The sequence below is a fragment of the Lagenorhynchus albirostris genome, chromosome 7 (assembly GCF_949774975.1).
Source record: "Lagenorhynchus albirostris chromosome 7, mLagAlb1.1, whole genome shotgun sequence".
In the NCBI taxonomy this organism is placed as follows: domain Eukaryota; kingdom Metazoa; phylum Chordata; class Mammalia; order Artiodactyla; family Delphinidae; genus Lagenorhynchus; species Lagenorhynchus albirostris.
The window spans coordinates 65,111,727-65,136,645 of record NC_083101.1 but is presented as its reverse complement, the minus strand read 5'-3'; the positions used below and the strand labels follow the sequence as shown (position 1 = coordinate 65,136,645).

Here is a 24,919-nt window from a genome sequence, read left to right as displayed (position 1 = left end):
CAGCAGTGTCCTAGAAGGACACATCAGAATCTGATGGGGAAAATTTTCACATTACACACATTCCCTTTTGAGAATCACTGCTAGAGTGAACCTCCTCTTACTAATAAGATGATGAGCATATCCCGTAAATGTGTTCAGAAGGTTGAGAAGTGGAGCTTTATTATGATAGTGGGGGTATTAAGCACACCTCCATTAAAACATCAATAGCTTAATAATTGGTAAAAAATTTTTGAACCCATGGGAAACAATCCCACCTTACCAAACTTTCTCAGAACATAAGCAATTATTTTTATATGAATAACAGTAATAAACAACCAATAATGGTATGACCCAACAAAGCTGACATAGTATAATGTAATATTAACCAATGGGATCAGAGAGTTAGCAGGAAGAAATGTAAATGTGTTTCAGAGAAAGACTAGAATGAATTCCAAATACTTACTCAAATCTTTATAAAGGTTTCCTCTTCATCTTGATTTCTCTTATTTGAGGTCAAATTTACTACTCTCTCACTAAGAAATTAACAAAGTAATTTTAAAAATTGAACTCAACTGAATCTCATCTCAGGTCCCAAATAACTAGTTTGTTCATTTATTGGATTAGGTCCCAGTATGTTTCATTCAATAACCATTTGTTGAACACCTACTGTGGGTCAGACTATTCTTGGCACTAGAGTGCCTTTACAGCTGTGAAGAAAATAACCAAAATAGCTTGTCCTTATGGAACTTATATTCTATGAGGGTAAGGAGCAAACAGACAAAAAGCAAATAAATAAAATACAATATACGTAAGCTGGTAAGTGCTGTAGTGAAAAAAATAAAGCAAGGAAGGTAGAAGGTAGATAGGCAACATGGGGTGAGAATGAGACAGAGCTTGTAGGGTGGGGGAGGGTTAGTGGTTGCAGTTTTAAATACCATGGTCATAAAGCTTTCATTAGGACGCTGACACTTGAGCTATGACCTGAAGGAGCTGAAGAACCAAACCACAACTATGCATCTATTTGCTTTAATGCTAACTCTTTTTCTGTTGAATATATCATTTGAAATTGGTCAACAGCTAAATGGCAAAATGATACTGTTTTTCCTTACAAGTCACCCAGATCCATTCTAATCAAACCAAACAGGGAAAAAAGACATTCTAATTATTGGTAACCCTCTGAATCTCACTGTTGAGATATGTTGACATACCTGGCTTTTGAGGAGAAAGTTTAAATGTGTATTTTATTCCTTTATGTCACAAATATATTCATTTTTTGATACTCCCCAAACACGTATTTCAAATGTAGAAAATTTTGTTTAGTCTTAAATGAGCCCAAATTTCATCATGGGCTAAAATTTTAAGACATAAAATGACTGCTGAAACTGAATTTTAATCATATAGATGAATCACAACATGCATCTTTAGCTGGACATGTATTATGGATAAGACTAGCTTTCTACAGAGAATAATCACATGTTCTAATTACCATTCTGGTTATACGCATAATTAATAATATTCTGTCTTAATGGGACACACTGAATCTTCAGACAGTTGCAAGCTTTAACTATGCATACTGCCAAATCCAACTGTCAGCTGCACTGCCAAACACAAAGGAATCTTGATGTAGTGCTTTAGCATTGATAACAATATGCATATCTTTATACATGATACAATGGAAAAATTAATTGCTTTTCTTCCTTCAAAATTTTCTCCACACTTAATAATTCTACGTTGCTTGATTGATTACTCACCCTAAATTATATATACTGGTGAGCGATCTTATGAACAACAAAAACATGAATGTAAATGTGACCTAAGATTCAAAGAAGAAAAAAATATTGTAGGACTTACTGATTGTAAACTTTCATTTTCACGTAAACAAGCTGTGTGAAGTTCTGATTTCAAGGTTGCAATGTGACTTCGATGAGATGTCATCTCCTTTTCTAATGTAGCAATTCTAGTGCTTGCAAGCTGGTAGACATCCACGAAACTTTTAATCATAGCCTTAAGAAATAAAAATAATGCCACATACAATTCAAATAAAGCTGTCCCCAAAGGAGAATTTCCATAATTTGAAAGCAAAATCATTAAAATTTTAAAATAAACAACTTTTCATCCTCCTTTAAAATAATAAAGCTAAACCTCACATTTTATATTGAGAACCGTGACTATTTTAAGAAAATCTGGGAGAAAATAACTGAGACTTTTTTCCAGAATATTTATTTAAATAAGGTGTACTTTGATCTATGTGCTTAAAGTTTAGAATGCAGTTTTTAAAGATGGCACACTTATTACCTTTGTAAAGTTAAATTCAAGTTGCAATTTGACCTAAATTTCAATCTTGAGACACACAACAGATGGATGTATAAGCAAGATATTTCAAAATGAGCTCAGTAAAATTTTCAAACCACCTAGAACACAAATGTTTTGAAACAAAAGGAGCTGAACTAATCCTATGATTTTTTAAGAGTAAATAATATGATTCCTATATTGTAAGAAAAGCATAATTATTTTCATTCATATAACAGAGGAACATCCTTGCATTACACTGGATATAATAAAATAAATAACATAAGCAAGTGCTGGTAACTTTTTCTCTTCCCTAAGTAGTGTAATATTCGGGAGAATTGTTGGGCCTCTGTACCACAGTTTAATCATATTTTGTAGACTTTTGCTTCTAAAGCAAGCCGTAGTGAATTTTAAGTCCAAGAATACTATTACACCTTTGAAAGACTAAAAAGTCTTTCAAAATACTTCAAATACAGTAAAGTAAAATCAAACATTTCAAAGACATATTCAAATATAATTTTATGTTATTTACAAGAAAACCATGTTCCAACTGCAGCCACAACTTAGAACAATGGTAGACAGTCTGAAAATTTCCAAATTATATTCAATCTGAAGAGTCTGGTTTGAGAGGGCTTTAAGAAACTAGATATTTGGGCAATTCTGAATGCATATGAAATAATCTGGTGAACAAAAAGTAAGAAACAACATACACAATGTCTGAGAAAAAGAAGTAGGTGAGTTATTTGTAGTTAAAAGAAAATTCATAGCTTTTTGCCTAACAAATTCCTATTTGCCCTCAAAAACCCAGTTCAGAAACCACCTCTTTAAAGAAGGCTCTTTTGAGCCCAAAGGCAGTGTTAACTTCTATTCTGGTTCTCTGTGGGTCCCTCACGCTTGCTTCCACTATTGCATTTATTGCTTTGGCAGAAATGCATTAATTCACATGTTTATAGTCACTACACTAAGGAGCTACCTAGGCCAGATATTGTGTCAAATCTAATCATCTCTGTATCTTTAGGGATGGCTTGAATGACTGACAGGAAGGAAGGAAGGAAGGAATGAAGGCAAGGAGGGAGGGAGGGAGGGGAGGGAGGGATGGAGGGAGGGAGGGAGGGAGGGAAGGAGGGGAGAGAGAGAGACTGGAAAAGATGAAAAGCCACATTAGTCATATTCAGTTTGGCAAAAAATACCTTATAGAAAAGGATGAAGATACTTGGGAAAATATAACCTTAACACTCTAGTGAATAACTTACTACCCATACTTTATTCAAAGTCGAAAAAAGAAGCAAAAGCATAGCTGTAGGCATAAAAAGATAAAGTACACAAAAGTTCATTCTATTACCCAACACTAAATAAGCATGGTACGACCTCATGTTTGGGAACATCTCACATGCCCTAACATTCCTTACCTTGAGTCATTTCAAGGTAAGCTGAGGGCTAATACTAACACAAAATATGTCCCTGGGTTTCAAAAGTAGATAAAAATCAGAAATTACAAAATCATATCTGTTTCTTCCTACACCAAGTCTCTCTCTACTTCTGTAAATTCACTTATCTTCTCCACTGAGATGGTGGACCAGGAATCACAAGTCCTATTTTTTTCTGGTTCTCATGCTGCCACTTACTTAGCTTTATCTTGTTGGGCAATGCCATGTCATCTCTCTGAGCCTCCACCTCCTCCCTCCATAAAATGGGAAGAAAAGTCAATTTTTTTGCTTATTTCTAAAACTGTTGTGAGGATCAGATAGTTAAAAATCTAATACAGGGCTTCCCTGGTGGCGCAGTGGTTGGGAGTCCGCCTGCCGATGCAGGGGACACGGGTTCGTGCCCCAGTCCGGGAGAATCCCATAAGCCGCGGAGCGGCTGGGCCCGTGAGCCATGGCTGCTGGGCCTGCGCGTCCAGAGCCTGTGCTCCGCAGTGGGAGAGGCCACAACAGTGAGAGGCCCGCATACCGCAAAAAAAAAAAAAAAAAAAAAATCTAATACAAAGCCATTCTCTTAACCCTTCAGCTACATTGCACCTAATATAAAAAAGCCCTCTAAAAATGGTAAGCTAGTAAATTTCATTGTAGTATTACCATTGTTCTATTTTTAAATTCTCCACTAAGATCTTAATGAGACAATCTGTGATAGGTGGCTTGTATACATGTGTTCCTGTTATATAAGGACCTAAAGTGCATAAAATGCATGAAAACTTACATAAAGGCCTTATTTAATAAAAAGAAGAAAGTCCTCTTCTATCAATAATAGGCTCCTGGATTATTATCTCAATGTAAGTCATAATAGAACTGGCCTCTAATATATAAAAAATTTCAACATTTAATAAGTTGTCCTGGGGCTTCCCTGGTGGCACAGTGGTTGAGGGTCCGCCTGCCGATGCAGGGGACAGGGGTTCGTGCCCCGGTCCGGGAAGATTCCACATGCTGCGGAGCGGCTGGGCCCGTGAGCCATGGCTGCTGAGCCTGCGCGTCCGGAGCCTGTGCTCTGCAACGGGAGAGGCCACAGCAGGAAAAGGCCCGCATACCTCAAAAAAAAAAAAAAAAAAAGTCCTATTTCTTAAATTTGGAGAAACACATTTCATGAATTGTCACATACATGATATTCTAAAAGGAATTATAATATAAAAGGTATTCCTTTAAATCTCTTTTTTAAAAAATAAAATATTTTTTGAGAAGTTATATCTGAATTTTTACGTGATGGATGGAACAAAAGTCATAATTATTTTGGCTCCTTCCTTGATCTGCTTTTAATAACTAAATTCTGATATTCAGTGCAGTATTAAGAGAAACCACATATTATTTCTTTATAACATTAAAAAGAATAAAATAATAATCTACTTTTTGCTTAGGATTTAGAGTCTTAAGCATTTAAAATTTTTAACGCAGTATTTGAGAGATGAAAGCAATTTTCTATAACACTTACTGTATAGGATATTTTTTTCAGAGCAGCAAAGGTAAGGTAATCAATACAGAAAGTATGTTTCACGGAACTAGTGTAAGTAAAATATACTACATGCTTCTAAAATGAAAACCTCCTTCAGAACTGAAAGGTAGGGAGGAGTGTCAGTGAAATCGTAAAGCTATTCAAAGAATCCACAGCTCTTTTGAAGAATAAAGAATGTTAACTTCCAGTATTAAAAAGTCATTCAAACTATGTTATGAAGGATGCCAGTGAAAAATCCAACTCTTTAATACAAAAGAAAGGTGCCAGCTTGGTAGAAGAAATGGAAATGACAGCTGGAATCAAGTGAGGGGGTACGAGGAGGAGTGAGTGAGCATCTCATGACCTCTCTATCAATCTCCTGAAGTCTAGCGCTATACAATACCCCTCACTCCTGTATTAAAACATCACACCTTTTTACATTAGGAAACAATGACAAAGCAGCATGATACTGTCAAAAGCAAGCCAGCACTTGAGAATATATCCCATGTCATCTTTGGCCCTTGGGATTTTGACTATACCATCCAGTGAGATATGAATCTCAGTAGGGCTTATCTAGTTATATGAGAAACAGAACAAAAAACAGTTTCTGGACAAAAATAGCCTTTTGTTTTAGAGATAATCTATTGTGTTTATAATCAGCATACCAAGATGAGAAAGTTCAAACATATAAAATTCCACATTCTATCTATTTCAAGGAAAAGCGTTAAGTGTTTTAGAATACAAAAAATTCTGAGACACAAACAGGTGACTGTCACTTGAGGACTAGTATATTATTTATATAATTTGTTATGTACATATTATGTAGTTTAGACTGACTTCAAAATTGGACTTCAGGGAAAGTAGGAGCCTTGGGAAGCTGATGTTAGGAGAAGGAGCAATTAGTAGAAAATGTCATAAGGCCTAGATGCCAACAAAATAGTAAATTTTCTATTTATATTTTTGAGTAAGTAATTGGGAAGCAAAAACCTCTGACATTTACTTTAAATTTTGTAATTACGGATATACTTCATTTCTATATACTATATAAAGTAAGTATACCATGTAAAATAGATATACCAGATATAGCAAATATGTGAAATACAATAAATCCCCATAATATGGGGAAAATGATTCCTAGATTTTGTGGGGGTTAAATGAATATTAATACATGAAAAGACCTTAACTATCTGGCACGCAGTAAACACTCAGGTAAATGTTAACTATAATAATGACAACGATATCAAATTAGGAAAATTACTATTTTAACTCATAAAAGAAAGATTCAATATTTCTGAGGGGTATTATTGGACACATAAGTATTTTAAATACAAGTTATTCTACACATTGAATATATTAAAATTCTTTCAAAAATAAAGAATTTTAGAGGCTAATGAATATTTATTTCCTAACAACAAAACGTCCCATTGATAATAAAAGTTACTATTTAAAGAACAAAATAATGCCATTTGCAGTGACATGGAAGGACCAAGAGATGGTCATACTGAGTGAAGTCAGAAAAAGACAAATATACGATATCACTTATATGTGGACTCTAACAAAAGGGTACAAATGAACTTAACTACAAAACAGAAATAGGATTACAGATGTAGAAAACAAACTTATGGTTACCAGGGGGTAATGGGAGGTGAGGGATAAATTGGGAGATTGGGATTGACATATACACACTGTTATATACAAAACAGATAACTAACAAAGACTTACTGTATAGCCCAGGGAGTTCTACTCAATACTCTGTGATGGCCTATATGGGAAAAGAATCTAAAAAAGAGTGGGTAAATGTATATGCATAACTGATTCACTTTGCTGTACACCTGAAACTAACACAACATTGTAAATCAACTGTACCCTAGTAAAAAAATTTTTTTAAATTAAAAAATAATAAAATAAAAGTTACTATTTAAGATGTCTTTCCTACAAATAAAAGTCTTAGAATGATAACATTCTCATAGTTTTTAGTATTAAATTTTATTCCTTGGCACCTGGAATTAAAGGAAAATTATTTCCTTCATTATCACAAAATTACTCTGTAAGGTTGCTCATTTAGTTGACTTACTTTCATGCCAATATTTTATAAATGTAGGGATACAGCAGAGAATGAGGGTTAAAGCGTCTCTTACTAGTCTGCAAATAGCAACTACATCCCCCAGTCAAGAGCCAGTCTAAGATCTGGAAATGGACTGTTTAGTTTGGATGTTGGGTTTCTGGCCCTGGCCCTAAATACTATTCACCATAACATTCCAGTACAAAGTTATGTAGGAAAGACTCAATCAGGATGGCAGACTGCCATCCACCTCCTTGCTTTACCACACAGAGTTGCACGTGTGTGTGTATATGTGTGTGTGCATGCATGTGCAGGCATCAAAGCTGATAAGAATGCTTTCAGCTGACAAGAATTCTGAGGAATCAATAAGGAAGAGAAAGTAGAAGAGGCCAGAAACAAAATTTTAGAGAAACCCTATCCAAAACACAAGCAAGAAAACACTTCTACAAAGGTGTAACCAAGTACAAGTGGGCTTGAAACTAAGCATAAACAGCTATGAGAGGAGGGAGAGGGCCTTAACTTGGCTTTATCAGTAGCCCTGAAAGCTCTTACTCTCAACAAAAAGTTATTACTAATGATGGTTAGTGAAAGAAATATGATTGGATATGCTTTACAATTTTAAAAATCTTGTATAACTTTTTGTGATACAGGTATCCCTGCTCTTCGAAAGTTTGCCTTATGCCACTTACTTTCACGAAAGACCTGCATTTGTACCTGTTTTCGATAACCGAAAGAAATCCGAAGAGGATTTTCATTTTTACCAAAAAAGGCAAAAAGTAAAAAATAGCGTTCACTGTTTGTTTTGCAGTGAGCCCTTTTGAAGGCAGCGCTCACCCAGAGCAGTGAGAGTCGCCCCTCCAAGCTCCTTCCCCGGGAACTACTCTCAGCATCTAAGCACCAAGTCCACACAGCTCTGAACTGTGTCTGTGAGCATCTGTGCTTTGTCTCCATTTATTTTGTTCATCCATTAGCAAGATGGGGCCTAGGGTAACTGCTCCTTCACTTAACACCATTTCAGCTTATGACAGGTTTTATAGGAATGCTCTGCTTTTGGATAGTGGGGAAACGTGTTTGGAAGTCTAATACTGAATCCTCACCCTGACCAATCCCATGACGTGGTAAATAGGGAAGATGCACTTGGCGAAAGTACACCACTGGTTGTGTTTATTAAATCATGACATGCATGTTTCAATCCTATCAATCAAGTAAATGAAGTTTTAATTGGAATTTTGGCTAAAATATTTCCAACTTCCCTGAATTAATCAACTGTTCTTTAAACTAATATATGTCCTGTTTTTATATTTTCACAAATGCATTTTATACTAAATACATTTTATATTTTTAACAAAAATTCAAACACATTTTTTGGTTCAAAAAATTTGCTTCTGCACTTTCTATGTGTATACACATATATGAATTTTTATAGATTTAGATCAATTTTGGAAAAATTCCAAAATTCTGGAAACACTTCCAAACAACTATTTTCATAATGCTCCATAAAACTCCTTCAATAAAGCAGTTCATTTTTTTTAAAACTTCTTGTGACAGAATGTGTTTTGTCTTGGCTTCTTTAAAAAAAAATTTATAGATAGAATGCTTTTGATAGCCACTTGCCAGCAAAGAAAAGGTCTACAGATTTGGAACCCTTCTCTTTATGTTACAGAAAAGTACATAATTCACACTCAAGTTCAAGAGTAATTTGAAGCATTTTGTCACAAGAAGAACAGCAAACCTTATATAGAAGATTTTAAAGACTACCTCTTATCTCATTGTAAACTACTGTAAAGACTAAACTATGAAAAATAATTTAATCCGTAAATTACTTAACCATACAGGGTACATAAGAGTTCGTGGTGAAATACAAAGAAAGTAAATAAACAAATGAGGACACCATTCTCAGCCCTGCTGCACTGTAGAATCCTTCCACCTTTTCCCAAAATACCTAACAGGAAATATTAATGTCTAAAAAATGGACCAAGTGATGATACCAGTGTCAATCCGTATCAAAGAATAAAAATTTTATCTCTTACTTTATTAAAAAAAAAGGGAAAGTTCATTGTCTTGCATACCCACTGGGATGTATTCAGTCTCCAAAGTGAGTTAAAATGGAAAAAAAATTGGAGACTTCCATATATAGATTTTATTCTATTTTATATTTAGTTCTTTTAATAGACTACATTTTTTAGAGCAGTTTCAGGTTCACAGAAAAATTGAGTGGGAAGTACATAAATTACCCATATACCCCCTGCCCCTACACACCCAAAAACATCCTGCACCAGAGTGGTACATTTGTTACCATCAGTGAACCTACACTGACACATCATCACCCAAAACCCATAGCTTGCATTTGTGTTGACTCTTGGTGGTGTACATTCTATTGGTTTGGACAAATGTATAATGACATGTACCCACCATGGTAGTATCACACAGAAGAGTTTCAGTGCCCTAAAAATTCTCTGTGCCTACTCATTCTTACCTCCTCCCCAACCCCTGACAATCACTGATCTTTTTACTGTCTCCATAGTTTTTATATTCACTTTTTAATCTTCCTTTTAAAAATCTTTTAAAATCATACCTTTAAAATATTCTATATTTTTTGTTTTATGTTATAGAGCTTATTTAACAATAACACAAGTATACAATTTATAAAGGTATAAATATACATACATACATATATTGGAGATACTGGTTCAGAAATAAAAGCAAGCCATCAACAAGTATGGAGAGCACTCCTCTGCATCACAGTGACTGAGCTAGGCAGCTCTTCCCCTACTGGTGTGAAGGAGAGCGGCAACAGCTGCGTTTGTGCCCACAAACCAAAAGAGAGAGTGGCCTAGAGTCAGAAGGGCACAAGTTGCTGGAGAGGGTGTGAAAAAAAGGGAACCTTCCTACCCTGTTGGTGAGAATGTAAATTGGTACAGCCACTATAGAGAACAGTATGGAGGATCCTAAAAAAACTAAAAATAGAGCTACCATATGATCCAGCAATCCCACTCATGGGCCTATATCTGGAGAAAACCATAATTCAAAAAGATACATGCAGGCGTCAAGATGGTGGTGTGGGAAGACGCTGAGTTAGCGTCTCCCCAAAACTAGGGTGCCTGCCAACTGTTGGTGGAGGACCCTGACACCCAAGAAGATGGGAGGAACCCCCAAGTGAACCAGTCACTCAAGTCCAGGAAGCACAGAGAGTCCCATACAGGATAAACTCTAGGAAAAATACACCAAGACAAATATTAATCAAACTAACAAAAATTAAATTCAAAATATATATTAAAAGCAGCAAGGGAAAAACAAAAAAAATAACATACAAAGGAATCCCCATAAGGTTAGCAGCTGATTTTTCAGCAGAAACTGCAGGCCAGAAGAGAGTGGCAGGATATCCTTAAAGTGATGAAAGAGAAAAAGCTCTAACCAAGATTACTCTACCCAGCAAAGGTCTCATTCAGATTCTACAGAGAAATCAAAAGCTTTTCAGACAAGCAAAAGCTAAGAGAACTCAGCATCACCAAACCAGCTTTACAACAAATGCTAAAGAAACTTCTCTAGGCAGGAAACACAGGAGAAGAAAAAGACCCACAAAAACAAACCCAAAACAATTAAGGAAATGGTAACAGCAACATACATATTGATAATAACCTTGAATGTAAATGGATTAAATGCTCCAACCAAGGGCTTCCCTGGTGGCGCACTGGTTGAGAGTCCGCCTGACAATGCAGGGGACACGGGTTCATGCCCTGGTCTGGGAAGATCCCACATGCCGCAGAGCAGCTAGGCCCATGAGCCATGGCTGCTGAGCCTGCGCGTCTGGAGCCTGTGCTCCGCAACAGTAGAGGCACCAACAGTGACAGGCCCGCCTACGGCAAAAAAAAAAAAAAGCCGCAACCAAAAGACACAGACTGGGTGAATGGATACAAAAACAAGACCCATATATATGCTGTCTACAAGAGTTCCACTTCAGACGTAGGGACACATACAGACTGAAAGTGAAGGGATGGAAAAATATATTCCACGCAAACGGAAATCAAAAGAAAGCTGGAGCAGCAATACCCATATCAGATAAAATAGACTTTAAAATAAAGACTGTTACAAGAGATAAGGAGGGACACTACATAATGATCAAAGGATCAATCGAAGAAGATGTAACAATTATAAATGTTTATGCACCCAACATGGGAGCACCTCAATACATAAGGCAAATGCTAACAACCATGAAAGGAGAAATTGAAAGTAACACAATAATAGTAGGGGACTTTAACATCCTACTTACACCAATGGACAGATCACCCAAACAGAAAATAAATAAGGAAACACAAGCTTTAAACAACACAATACACCAGATAGATTTAATTGATATTTATAGAACGTTCCACCCAAAAGTGGCAGAATACACTTTCTTCTCAAGTGCACAAGCCTTGGAAAATTTAAGAAAACTGAAATTGTATCAAGCATCTTTTCTGACTACAACGCTATGAGACTGGAAATCAATTACAGGAAAAAACTGTAAAAAACACAAATACATGGCAGCTAAACAGTGAACTACTAAATAACCAAGAGATCACTGAAGAAATCAAAGACATTAAAAAATACACAGAAACAAATGACAATGAAAACATGACAACCCAAAACCTATGGGACACAGCAAAAGCAGTTCTAAGAGGGAAATTTATAGCAATTCAATCTCACCTCAAGAAACAAGAAAAATATCAAATAAACAATCTAACACTACACTTAAAACAACTAGAGAAAGAAGAACAAAGAAAACCCAAAGTCAGTAGAAGGAAAGAAATCATAAAGATCAGAGCAGAAATAAATGAAATAGAAATGAAGAAAACAAGAGCAAAGATCAATAAATCTAAAAGCTGGTTCTTTGAGAAGATAAACAAAATTGATAAACCCTTAGCCAGACTCATCAAGATAAAAAGTAAGAGGACCCTAATCAATAAAATTAGAAATGAAAAGGGAGAAATCACAACTGATACCGCAGAAATACAAAGGATTATAAGAGACTACTACAAACAACTATATGCCAATAAAATGGACAACCACGAAGGAATGGACAAATTCTTGGAAGGGTACAATTTTCCAAGACTGAACCAGGAAGAATTACAAAATATAAACAGACCTATCACAAGTAGTGAAATTGAAACCGTAATAAAAAATGTTCCAACAAACAAAAGTCCAGGACCAGATGGCTTCACAGGTGAATTCTATCAAACATTTAGAGAAGAGCTAACACTGATCCTTCTCAAACTCTTCCAAAAAATCACTGAGGGAGAAACACTCCCAAATTCATTCTACGAAGCCACCATCACCCTCATACCAAAACCAGAAAAAGATATCACAAAAAAAGAAAACTATAGACCAATATCATTGATGAACATAGATGCAAAAATCCTGAACAAAATACTAGCAAACAAAATCCAACAACACATTAAAAAGATCATACACCATGATCAAGTGGTATTTATCCCAGGGATGCAAGGATTCTTCAATATATGCAAATCAAACAATGTGATACACCACATTAACAAATTAAGGAATAAAAACCGTATGATCATCTCAATAGATACAGAAAAAGCTTTTGACAAAATTCAATACCCATTTATGACAAAAACTCTCCAGAAAATGGGCACAGAGGGAACCTACCTCAACCTAATAAAGGCCATATATGACAAACCAACAGCAAGCATCATACTCAATGGTGAAAAACTGAAAGCATTTCCACTAAGATTAGGAACAAGACAAGGATGTCCACTCTCACCACTATTACCCAACATAGTTTTGGAAGTCCTACCCACAGCAATCATCAGAGAAGAAAAAGAAATGAAAGGAATGTAAATCACAAAAGAAGAAGTAAAGCTGTCACTGTTTGAAGATGACATGATACTATACATAGAAAATCCTAAGGATGCCACCAGAAAACTACTAGAGTCAATCAATGCATTTGGTAAGGTTTCAGGATACAAAATTAATGCACAGAAATCTCTGGCATTCCTATACACCAACAACAAAAAATCAGAAAGAGAAATTAAGGAAACAAGCCCATTCACCATTGCAACAGAAAGAATAAAATACCTAGGAATAAACCTGCCTAAGGAGGCGAAAGACCTGTACTCAGAAAACTATAAAACACTGATGAAAGAAATCAAAGATGACATAAACAGATGGTGAAATATACCATGTCCTTGGATTGGAAGAATCAATATTGTGTAAATGGCTATACTACACAAAGCAACCTACAGATTCAATGCAATCCCTATCAAACTACCAATGGCATTCTTCACAGAATTATAACAAAAAACCTTACAATTTGTATGGAAACACAAAAGACCCCGAATAACCAAAGCAATCTTGAGAAAGAAAAACGGAGTTGCGGGTATCAGGCTCCCTGACTTCAAACTATACCACAAAGCTACAGTAATACAGACGGCATGGTACTGACACAAAAACAGAAATATAGATCTATGGTACAGAATAGAATGCCCAGAGATAAACCTATGCACATATGGTCACCTAATTTACGACAAAGGAGGCAAGAACATACAATGCAAAAAAGACAGTCTCTTCAATAAGTGGTGCTGGGAAAACCGGACAGCTACATGTAAAAGAATGAAATTAGAACACTACCTAACACCATACATATAAATAAACTCCAAATGGATTAAAGGCCTAAATGTAAGACCAGACACTATAAAACTCTTAGAGGAAAACAGAGGAAAAACACCCTTTGACATAAACCACAGCAAGATCTTTTTTGACCCACCTTCTAGAGTAACAGAAATAAAAACAAAAATAAACAAATGGGACTTAATTAAACTTAAAAACTTTTGCACAGCAAAGGAAACCATAAACAAGACAAAAAGACAACCCTCAGAATTTGAGAAACAACAGACAAAGGATTAATCTCCAAAATATACAAACAGCTCATGGAGTTCAATATCAAGAAAACAAACAATCCAGTTAAAAAATAGGTAGAAGACCTAAACAGACATTTCTTCAAGGAAGACATACAGATGGCCAAGAGGCACATGAAAAGATGCTCAACATCACTACTCATTAGAGAAATGCAAATCAAAACTACAATGAGGTATCACCTCATGCCAGTGAGAATGGTCATCATCAAAAAAATCTAGAAACAATAAATGCTTTCCAGTGGGGTGAAAAGGGAATCCTCCTGCACTGCTGAAGGAATGTGAATTGATACAACCACTATGGAAAACAGTATGGAGGTTCCTTAAAAAACTAAAAATAGAACTACCATATGACCCACAATCCCACTACTGGGCATATTCCCTGAGAAAACCATAATTCAAAAAGAGACATGTACCACAGTGTTCATTGCAGCACTATTTACAATAGCCAAGACATGGAACCAACCTGAATGTCCATTGACAGATGAATGGATAAAGAAGATGTGGCACATATATACAATGGAATATTACTCAGCCATAAAAAGAAACGAAATTGAGTTATTTGTAGTGAGGTGGATGGACCTAAAGTCTGTCATACAGTGTGAAGTAAGTCAGAAAGAGAAAAACAAATACCGTAGGCTAACACATATATATGGAATCTAAAGAAAAAAAAATGGTACTGATGAACCTACTTGCAGGGCAGTAATAAAGATGTAGACATAGAGAATAGACTTGAGGACACGGGGTGGGAAGGGAAAGCTGGGGTGAAGTGAGAGGTGAGAGTAGCATCAAGATATATACACTACCAAATGTAAAGTAGTTAGCTAGTGGGAAGCAGCCGCATAGCACAGGGAGATCAACTCGGTGCTTTGTGATGACCTAGAGGGGTGGGATAGGGAGATGGGAGGGAGGCTCAAGAGGGAGGGGATATGGGGACATATGTATGTATAAGGCTGATTCACTTTGGTATACAACAGAAACTAACACAGTATTGTGAAGCAATTATACTCCAATAAAGATCTATTAAAAACAAAAAAGATACATGTACCCCAATGTTCACTGCAACACTAGTTACTATAGCCAGGACATGAAAGCAATCTATATGTCCATCGATGGATGAATGGATAAAGAAGATGTGGTACCTGTATACAATGGACTATTACTCAGCCATAAAAAAGAATGAAATAATGCCATTTGCAGTGACATGGATGGACCTAGAGCTTGTCCCACTGAGTGAAGTAAGTCAGAGAGAGAGACAAATATCGTATGATATCACTTATATGTGGAATCTAAAAAACGGGTACAAATGAACTTATTTACAAAACAGAAACAGAGCCACAGATGTAGAAAACAAACTTATGGTTACCAATGGGGGAAGGGGGCAGGGATAAATTGGGAGACTGGAATTGACACATACTCACACTTATATATATAAAAGATAATGAATAGGACCTACTGTATAGCACAAGGAACTCTACTCAATACTCTGTAATGACCTCTGTGGGAAAAGAATCTAAAAAAGAGTGGATATATGTATATGTATAACTGATTCACTTTGCTGTACAGCAGAAACTAACACAACACTGTAAATCAACTATACTCCAGTAGAAGTTAATTTAAACAAAAGGCACAAGTAAGGCTTCAGGAAGCCTCCACATCCAGAAGACAATCTACCAACTCACTGTGCCCAACAGCGTGGATGTCCCATTTCTTTCTCTAACACCCAGATGCAAGCTCCAGTAATCAGAATCCTTATCTATATAAGCACAAAAGTAGCACCACACTCTAGAATTACCCAAAACTTAATGACTTAAAACAACACAAATTTAGTATCTCATAGTTTCTATGGGTCTAGCATGGGTTAACTGGGTCTTCCACTCACGGTCTTACCAGGCTGAAATAAAAGTTTAAGCTGGAGCTGTAATCTCTCTGAGACTCAGGGCCCTCTTTCCAAGTGGCAGAATTTAGTTCTTCCAGTAGTAGAACGGAGGTCTCCATTTTTTTGCTGGATTCAGCCAGCAAGAAAATGAGCCAGGGTGATTCTCAGCTCCTAAGGAACCCCCTCAGGTCCTTGCCAAATGGACCCCTCCTTTCTCAGCTTGGCTGTTTGCTTTCTTCCAGGCCAGAAGAAGAGCACATCTCTGACACTTCACCTTCTTTTAAAGGGCTCATCTGATTAGGTCAGGCCCATCCAGGATAATCTCCTATTTACTAGTCTCACCCTCAAGGAGAGAGGGTAAATTATATAATGCATGTACAGTACATCAGGGGGAAGATCTTGGGGGTCATATTATAATTCTGATTACTACAACCTAAACCATAGACCTTATACAAAAATGAACTCAAAATTGATCATAGATTTAAATGTAAAATATAAAGCTGTAAAAGTTTCAGAAGAAAATGTAGGAGAAAATCTTCGGCATCTAGGGCTTGGCAAAGAGTTCTTAGATATAATGCCAAAAGCATGATTCATAAAAGAAAAAAAATCAGTAAGTTGAATTTCATCAAAATTTAAAACTTTTGCTTTGTGAAAGATCTTGTTACGAAGATTAAAAGACAAGCTACAGACAGGAAACAATTTGCAAACCACCTATCTGATAAAGAACTAGTTTCTGGAAAATATTTTTAAAACTCTCAAAACTCAACAGTAAAAAGACAAACACTCCAATTAGAAAATAAGCAAAATAAGGTACATTTTACCAAAAAATTCTCTTATACAAATTGCAAATAAGCATATTAAAAGGAGTTTCAAAATCACCAGCCATTAGAGAAAGAAAAAATCCACAGTGAGATATCACTACATACCTAACAGAAGGGCTAAAAGAAAAAACTGTGACAACATCAAAAGCTGACAAGGGAACAGAGAAACTGGATCTCTCAAACATCCTGCTGAGAATGAAGAATGGTACAGCTATTCTAGAAAACAGTCTGGCAGTTTCTTAAAAAACTAAGCATCCACTTACATATGGCCTAGCAATCACATTATTGAACTTTTTTGTGTGTGTGTGTGTGTGGTACGTGGGCCTCTCACTGTTGTGGCCTCTCTCATTGCGGAGCACAGGCTCCGGACGCGCAGGCTCAGTGGCCATGGCTCATGGGCCCAGCCACTCCGCGGCACGTGGGATCCTCCTGGACTGGGGCACGAACCCGTGTCCCCGGCATCGGCAGGCGCACTCTCAACCACTGTGCCACCAGGGAAGCACATTTCTAAACATTTATCCTAGAGATCATAGCTTCATATGTAATAGCCAAAAATCAGAAACAATGAAAATGTCCTTCAATGGGTGAATGGTTAAACAAATTATGCACATCCATACCATGGATACTAGTCAGCAACATAAAGGAACAAACTATTGATAGATGCGACAACTTGGATGGAACTCAAGGGCATCATGCTGAGTGAAAAAAGAGTCAACCTCAAAATGCCACATTCTGCATTTATGTATTCTTGAAATAACAAAATTATAGAGACAAAATATTTAGTGGTTACCAGGGATTAGGGCTGATTTTGGGGGAGGGGTTGATATGTCTATAAAGTGGTTAGCTGAGGAAGATCTTTGTGGTGATGTAATAGCACTGTACCTTGATCACGGTGGTGACTACACAAATACACATGTGATAAAATGGCATAGAACTATACATACACATTGTAGCAATGTCAATTTTCTGGTTTTAATATTGTCCTAAAGTTATGTAAGATGTAACATTGGGGGGAAATGGGTGAAGGGTACGTGGGGATTTCTTTCCTCTGTACTATTTTTGTAACTTCTTGTGAATCTACAATTATTTCAAAATAAAAAGGAGGGAAAAGTGTGTGTGTGTATGTGTGGTATGCTAACATTTAACTAAAAAGAGGATATATACACATATCTACATAAATTTTAGAAACAAATAAACTTTTTTTGAAGTTTAAATGGTAGCTATTTATCTGGCAAAGGCCTGGACTAGACTAACCTGTCTCCTGTCCCTAACTCCTAGAGACGCCTTTATACAGATACTTGGATTAAACAACCTAGCTTATCACACTCAACCTGACAGAGTGTCAGACAACTGCCTATATTTGCTCACTGACTGGCAAAGCAGTGCCAGAAGGAGCCATAGTAGAGCCTGAGGCATCAAAGAAGTCAATGCAATCTGACTCAGTGCAATATGCACTCAGCCCAGCTCTCCACTCAAAGTCAACCCCACACCTGCCTCAAAGTAGCCCAAAGAGGGAGGTGAACCCACGCTCTACCACCAGAATCACCAAATGCGTTGGAATATATGGGAGTCAGTAAAGCCTAGGCTTGACCAAATCTTTGCCCAAGGTGCTCTCACTTCCTCTAGAGTCCCATTCTCCAAGGCTTACCAGAACCCCAGTTTTAACAACAATTACTATGTGCCAGACACCACATTATGAGTTTTGCATATTTTTCCAATTCTGGCAATAATCCTGTAGGACTCATATCATCTCTATTTTATAGAACAAGAAACTAAGGCTCAGCAATGCTAAGTACATTATGCAAGGTCCCCTAGCTAATAAAGAAAGGAACTAGGTTTCGAATCCATGTCTGTCTAATTCCAAAGCCCATGCTTATCCCATGTGTTGCAAGCTTTCCAGTTTGCTTTGGACTGGTTTAGTGGGTTTTTTTGCTTTGTTTGTTTTGGCTATCTATCATACAAAGTTTCTCAGTGAAATCAGCAGAATTAATCTAGGCTTTCCAAGTTTCACAAAATTATGCAGATAGTCTATCACAACACTCATTTTTGTCAATTTAATTCATGTTTTCTCCTCTACTGACTGAAAAGGGTACAAAAGCAAAGCCCTCTTGAATTTTGCTATGAAACCAAGATTTTCAAAGATCTCAAACTCATTAATAATTATTATACTACATTGACTCTGAGCTACCAATTTTTGCTTATGTAATGGAAATATTTCTTTCAAGCAAAAGAACTTCAGATGATATTTTCTTGGGGACTTCATTCATTCTGTAGAATGAGTTCAATAAACATTTCTAACAAATTAATGAATCTCTATACTATCCAAATATGTCACATAATTTCTACACTTCCTCCAAAGCATCTTTTGATTCTAGAAAAATGTAATATGAAAGAAGGTTGTGGGATTATTTTAATGAGAAAAAAATTAAGATTAAAAATTATGGCAACTTTCCTATTACCCACACAATAGAAGATTACTTTGAAAAAAAGAGAAAATTTGGAAAACAACTTCTAGTGAGTTTAGTTTACTTATATACATAAAACGACAATGTGCTGTGCATCTCTCAGCAGCCTGACTTAAGGATTCAATAACATCAGTAAAGGACTTTACAAGCAAAATAAGACAGTGATATCCCAAATCCCACCCACACAGGATTAGCTCATGACTCAAATTCTCATTCTGAATGAGATCTAGGCATATTAGGTATATGTACAGAAGGGAAGGGATTCCAAGGAATTATATTTTCATTTTTCGTACTAAGACTGGGGGAGGCCTTTATCTTGCCATATCTGAAAATTTTCCTGGCAGAAAAATGACCTTTCCTTTATGTAGAAACTAGAATTTTGGTAAACCTGGTTTTCTTCCCCCTCTGTCTCATACAAGATGTTTTCTCATTCCTAGGGAGCCTACTTTTGACCATCAATGTGCTAGGGGTTTGTGTGCGTATACTGGAATTACTATGTTTCCTTTAGAGACTGGTCTGGGGCACTGATACCCACTTAAGATTGTGTACTCCTATTCATTTAGTAGAGGGAATGGTTAAAATCATGTGTAACTAGATACTTAATGTAATATGCACACAGATACTGAAATGCTTTCTAGTGATGATGGTGACAATGATAAGGATAGTAAATGCGTCAAGTAATTAAATAGAAGAAAAAAATTTTTTTTGCAAATGCACAACCTCCTTAAGTCAAGCACAACTAAAGACAAACAGCATAAATTGACTTAATGTGGTGTTGCATATAGTTCAGGTATGTTTTTGTTGGTGTTATTTTATATGAGAAAAAGAGAATCAAAGTTCATTTTTTCCTTTGCACCATTTGAAAGGGCCCTGGACTTGACTTACCCCAACACTCAAAATTTTTACTGGCACCACTTTGAAGGGTGTAAATATTGTAGCTTTTCAGGTATGAGAAGGAGCCTCATGGGAAACCATATTCAGCAGAGTTGCAGAATACTTTTGCAGCAGATTTTTTTAAATGATGTTTTCTTTGTATCATGTTTAGACTCTCAACTTCTTTTCTGGCCTCCACTCAACCATGGCATATACAACTTAAATGTGCCAAAAACAAGACCAATTTTTTTTTCAAATATTTTATTTCCAACACGAATTGAATTAAGGCCAATTTGAGGCTAAATGTAGCATCTAGATTGATGGTGATTACTACTCTTATTACGCTAAAAGTTAATGTAAAGAAAGACCAAAAGGATAAGAAATGACATGTTGGTTTCCTATAAGAATATGAAAAAGAGATCATCAAAATAATTGGAGAATGAAATAAAGTTCCTCTTGTAAACTACTGCATATGGACATATAATAATATATATGTCCATAATATAATAATAATAATGACTATAATAGTAGTAGCAATAATAAATTCCCTTACCTTAGAGACTTAAAATTTTAAGTAATATACAAAATGCTCATTATATAGGTACATAATAGAATTTATTAATGTGTTGCAAAACAAGGCCTGACAAACTGAGAATAGTTTAGTTGGTGAGTAACACAGAAATAATTGTGGGTCATAGGAAACCATGAAGAAACTTAACTTCACTACTTTAGCTCTCCATCAGAAAAAATATATATATTATTATAGTTACCATTTCTTGGGAACCTACTACGTCTTGACATCATTGTGAGTTTTACCATGGAGATTTATTAGCCTGCTTTAGATTCTATTGACATATAGATAAGACTTAGTATGGTATGAGTGTAAAAAGGAATATTTTGATTTAATGTAATGGCGTGAGCTGGAATTCAGGAAGTCTGGCTTTGTCCAAATGTTAAAACCATAACATCTGGCACTGATATGTGGAAATGTTTATATAAACTTTTGATAACTAAGAGTATATTCCTTGGAGATCACTGTTACTTTGACTATTCTCTAATTCTTATCAAGTAATAGATACACCTTTGCAGGATAATTTAGACTCCTCATGAAAAAGAAGGGCATTTCCTTGCTATATTAAATAAAGTATATGAAAACCTGAGCATGGTCTGTTTTCTGTGGCAAACATGCATAATCTCTAATCTTTACACTGTCCTTGCAAAACAGGAATTACTTAGCACAATTTTACATATAAAACGACTGATGTTCAGAGTCCATAAATAACTTTCTTAAGGGTACATTGCTAACAAGTGGCACAACTGAAAATCAGGAGTTCATCTGATTCCAGGCTCCTTGCTCCTTTCTTTTATATGCACACAGCTCTGCCTCTTAAAAAGCCCACAATAGAGAAAACTGCAGTTCATTAGTTAATGTATTCAACAAATATTATTGAGCACCTATTATGTTGCAGGTGCTGAAAATACAGTGCTAAAGACCAAGCCCGGCTCTCATGGGTCTTACATTCTAGTTGGGGGAGGATAACAGACAAATACATTAGGTCATGTGCTATGGAGGAAAATAAAGCAGGGTCAGGGCTATAAAGTGTGGAGGGGAAGGGAGGCTAGTCTAGTTAGTGATGAGAGAAGGCGTCCATGAGATGACATTGAAACAAAAACATGAATGAAGTGAAGGACTGAGCCTCATGAAGATCTGGTGTGAGGCACACCAAGTAAAGGGACCAGCAAGCACAAGGCCTCCAAAATGGGACTGTGCCTGCTGTGTTCAGTTACAGCAAAAAGGCCAGTATTGCTACACATTCATTGCTATAGACTCAGTGAGTGAGGCAGAGACCAATGGGAGATGGAAGTTGCAGAGTCAGGCCCAAGTCGTGAAGAGCCCAAGGGCAACATGAGACAGTTGGAGTTTATTTTAAGGGTGATGGGAAGCCATTCAGCTGTATGTGAAGAGAGGAGGCAAGGGCTGATTCCCATTTGTTAAGTTGGGGCAATAATACATTTTAAAATTTCATACTGAAACTGAGTGGATAAAACACTAATAGAGATTATCTCCTCCAAAAAGACAGAATTCTTCTTGTTTAAAACACTGTTTTTGAGGAGGATGTAAAACAAGGTTAGTGATACATTCAGGCCCTTTCCCAATCTTCAACACTCTACAAAGGCTCATAGCCTGCATGTTGGCCCTTAACAGTCCCTGTATTAGTGCTTGTTTTGTTCCTCTTGTATTAGGAACTAACATTTGGGGTTCTTTATTTTTAAACTCTTCCTCCCTGAATGCACATTCATCCTCTGTCATTTCAGTCATCTGTCAAGCACAGGGCTGGATACAGAGCAGGAATTCCATACTTACTTGTTAAGACTGACTGAATTAACTACATGCAAGATGGTATGGTTCTTCATTTCAGAGTTAGTGAGACCTTCAATTTCTGTAATAATGTGGACAATATTGAGAGTGCCTATTTATCCAAATTCAAAAGCTATTTGGAGCTTAACAAGGGGCACCTTATATTCCAATAATCTCTCTCTGGTTGAAACGTTTTGGAGACTAAAGTGATAACCAGCACTCCCCATCTGTCTGTTCCATAGTCAACCTATAAAGATCCAACTGCTTTAATCAAATTTGAGCAGTATAACAAAAACACATCCTAGGGCTTCCCTGGTGGCGCAGTGGTTGAGAGTCCGCCTGCCGATGCAGGGGACACGGGTTCGTACCCCGGTCCGGGAAGATCCCACATGCCGCAGAGCGGCTGGCCCCGTGAGCCATGGCCGCTGGGCCTGTGCGTCCGGAGCCTGTGCTCCGCAACGGGAGAGGTCACAACAGTGAGAGGCCCGCGTACCGCAAAAAAAAAAAAACAAAAACAAAAAACACCACATCCTAATTTTGATCTTTTGTGGGTTCAGTATGCAATTTTTTTAAGGAGTGGTGTTAATACAAAAAGAAAAGTTATAGAAATAAATTACTTACAGGGCTGAGAGCTAGTTGCTCACAACCAAAGAAAAACTGCCCAATCCAGCATCTCAAAACCAACAGCTTTCAGAAAGTGCACTTGATCTAAGCTACTGATAAAGAGTAAATGTGTTAACACACATACACACACACAATGTTGGACACTTATCTTTCCTCCTTTCACATAAAACTGTTAGTTTTATGAATCTCAGCAAAGGACATCCATTAGTGTCTTTACATCAATTTGTACGAAGATGCTAAAAAGCCATTTATTTGGAATTATAAGAATTTAATGCACTTGTTTGTGGTTTAATTAAATGCAATATGAACAATTTTCAATATACCTAAAGAAAAGCAATCAGTAAAGAGAGAGAGAAAAAATTTTATGAGCTCTTTATTAAGAGCTAATCTTTTATTACCATGATCCCATTCTGATTCTGATATATATCAAATTGGTTTGGGAATCTACATGCTTCAGTCAGGGTTATCATCCTTGAATAACTCCTAAAATTTCTATTCTATGACAAAATTCATTGAAGTATATTAAACTACATCACTCCGAAAAAATAGTTACTATATTGTTTTAAGGACAAATTGGTTCTAAGGTGCTTTTTGATTTCAACTAAATCAATGAATTTATTTTTTGTACATTATAAAGGAACAAACAATAAGAAATCCAGCAGAGACCATAATTTATTCACAATACCACTGAGCTTAATTAACTGAAAAGAATCCTACCAATCATTTAGTTCTACCCTTGTTTGCAGAGGAGACAATCCCATAGATGTCACTGCTGCAGAGCTACCGAGCAGCTCAGGCTCAAACTCCAGATATTCCCCATCTGTATTTCCTGACAGTAATATTTTACATGAAAGGGGATTTTTAACTGCATAACCTTCAAGGCCCACTCAAATGCCACCTCCTCTATGAAGCCTCTCCTAATCTTCCCAGCAAGAACGAATTTCACTCTCCTCTAAAGCGCAGGCTATGGTACTTTATCTATGTCTCTCCTACAGCAATCATTTTTTCCCTCTCATTTCAATCTCAAATTTCATATTCCCTCTAGAAAGATTTTTGAGTCACCCCTGTATCCCAGAGCACAGCACAATGCCTTGTTCTTGGCAGGCACTCAATACATCATTGGATGATGTTAGCCATACCCAAATCTATATGATTAAAAGAGCTGACCATTTTATTGTTTAAAGCCAATTTAGTGGTTTGAGTTGGTCTCTAAATACTCTCAAAAATATATAAAGAACTCATACAACTCAGTAGCATAAAAATAAATATTCCAATGAAAAACGGGCAAAGGATCTGAATAGAATTTTTCCAAAAACACATACAAATGGCCAACAGGCACATGAAAAGGTACTCAATATCACTAGTCAAGAAGGAAGTGTGGGTTTCCCTGGTGGTGCAGTGGTTGAGAGTTTGCCTGCCGATGCAGGGGACACGGGTTTGTGCCCCGGTTCAGGAAGATCCCACATGCCGCGGAGCGGCTGGGCCCGTGAGCCATGGCCGCTGAGCCTGCGCGTCCGGAGCCTGTGCTCCGCAACGGGAGAGGCCACAACAGTGAGAGGCCCGCATACCGCAAAAAAAAAAAAAAAAAAAAAGAGGGAAGTGCGAATCAAAGCCACAATAAGGTATCACCTCACACCTTTTAGAACAGTTATAATCAAATCAAAAAGACAAAAGATAGCAAATGCTGGTGAGGATGTGGAGAAAAGGAAACCCTTGTGCACTATTAGTGGGA

The 24,919-nt window shown here is 36.7% G+C and overlaps 1 protein-coding gene across 1 annotated transcript in view; it reads right to left on the bottom strand.

Moving 5' to 3' along the window:
* CCDC171 (coiled-coil domain containing 171) overlaps nt 1-24,919 on the bottom strand; it is a 358,774-nt gene that overhangs the window by 45,981 nt on the left and 287,874 nt on the right. The window contains exon 27 of the mRNA XM_060155104.1: nt 1,831-1,983. Coding sequence (XP_060011087.1) covers nt 1,831-1,983 — 153 coding nt within the window. The remainder of the gene's footprint in view (nt 1-1,830; nt 1,984-24,919) is intronic.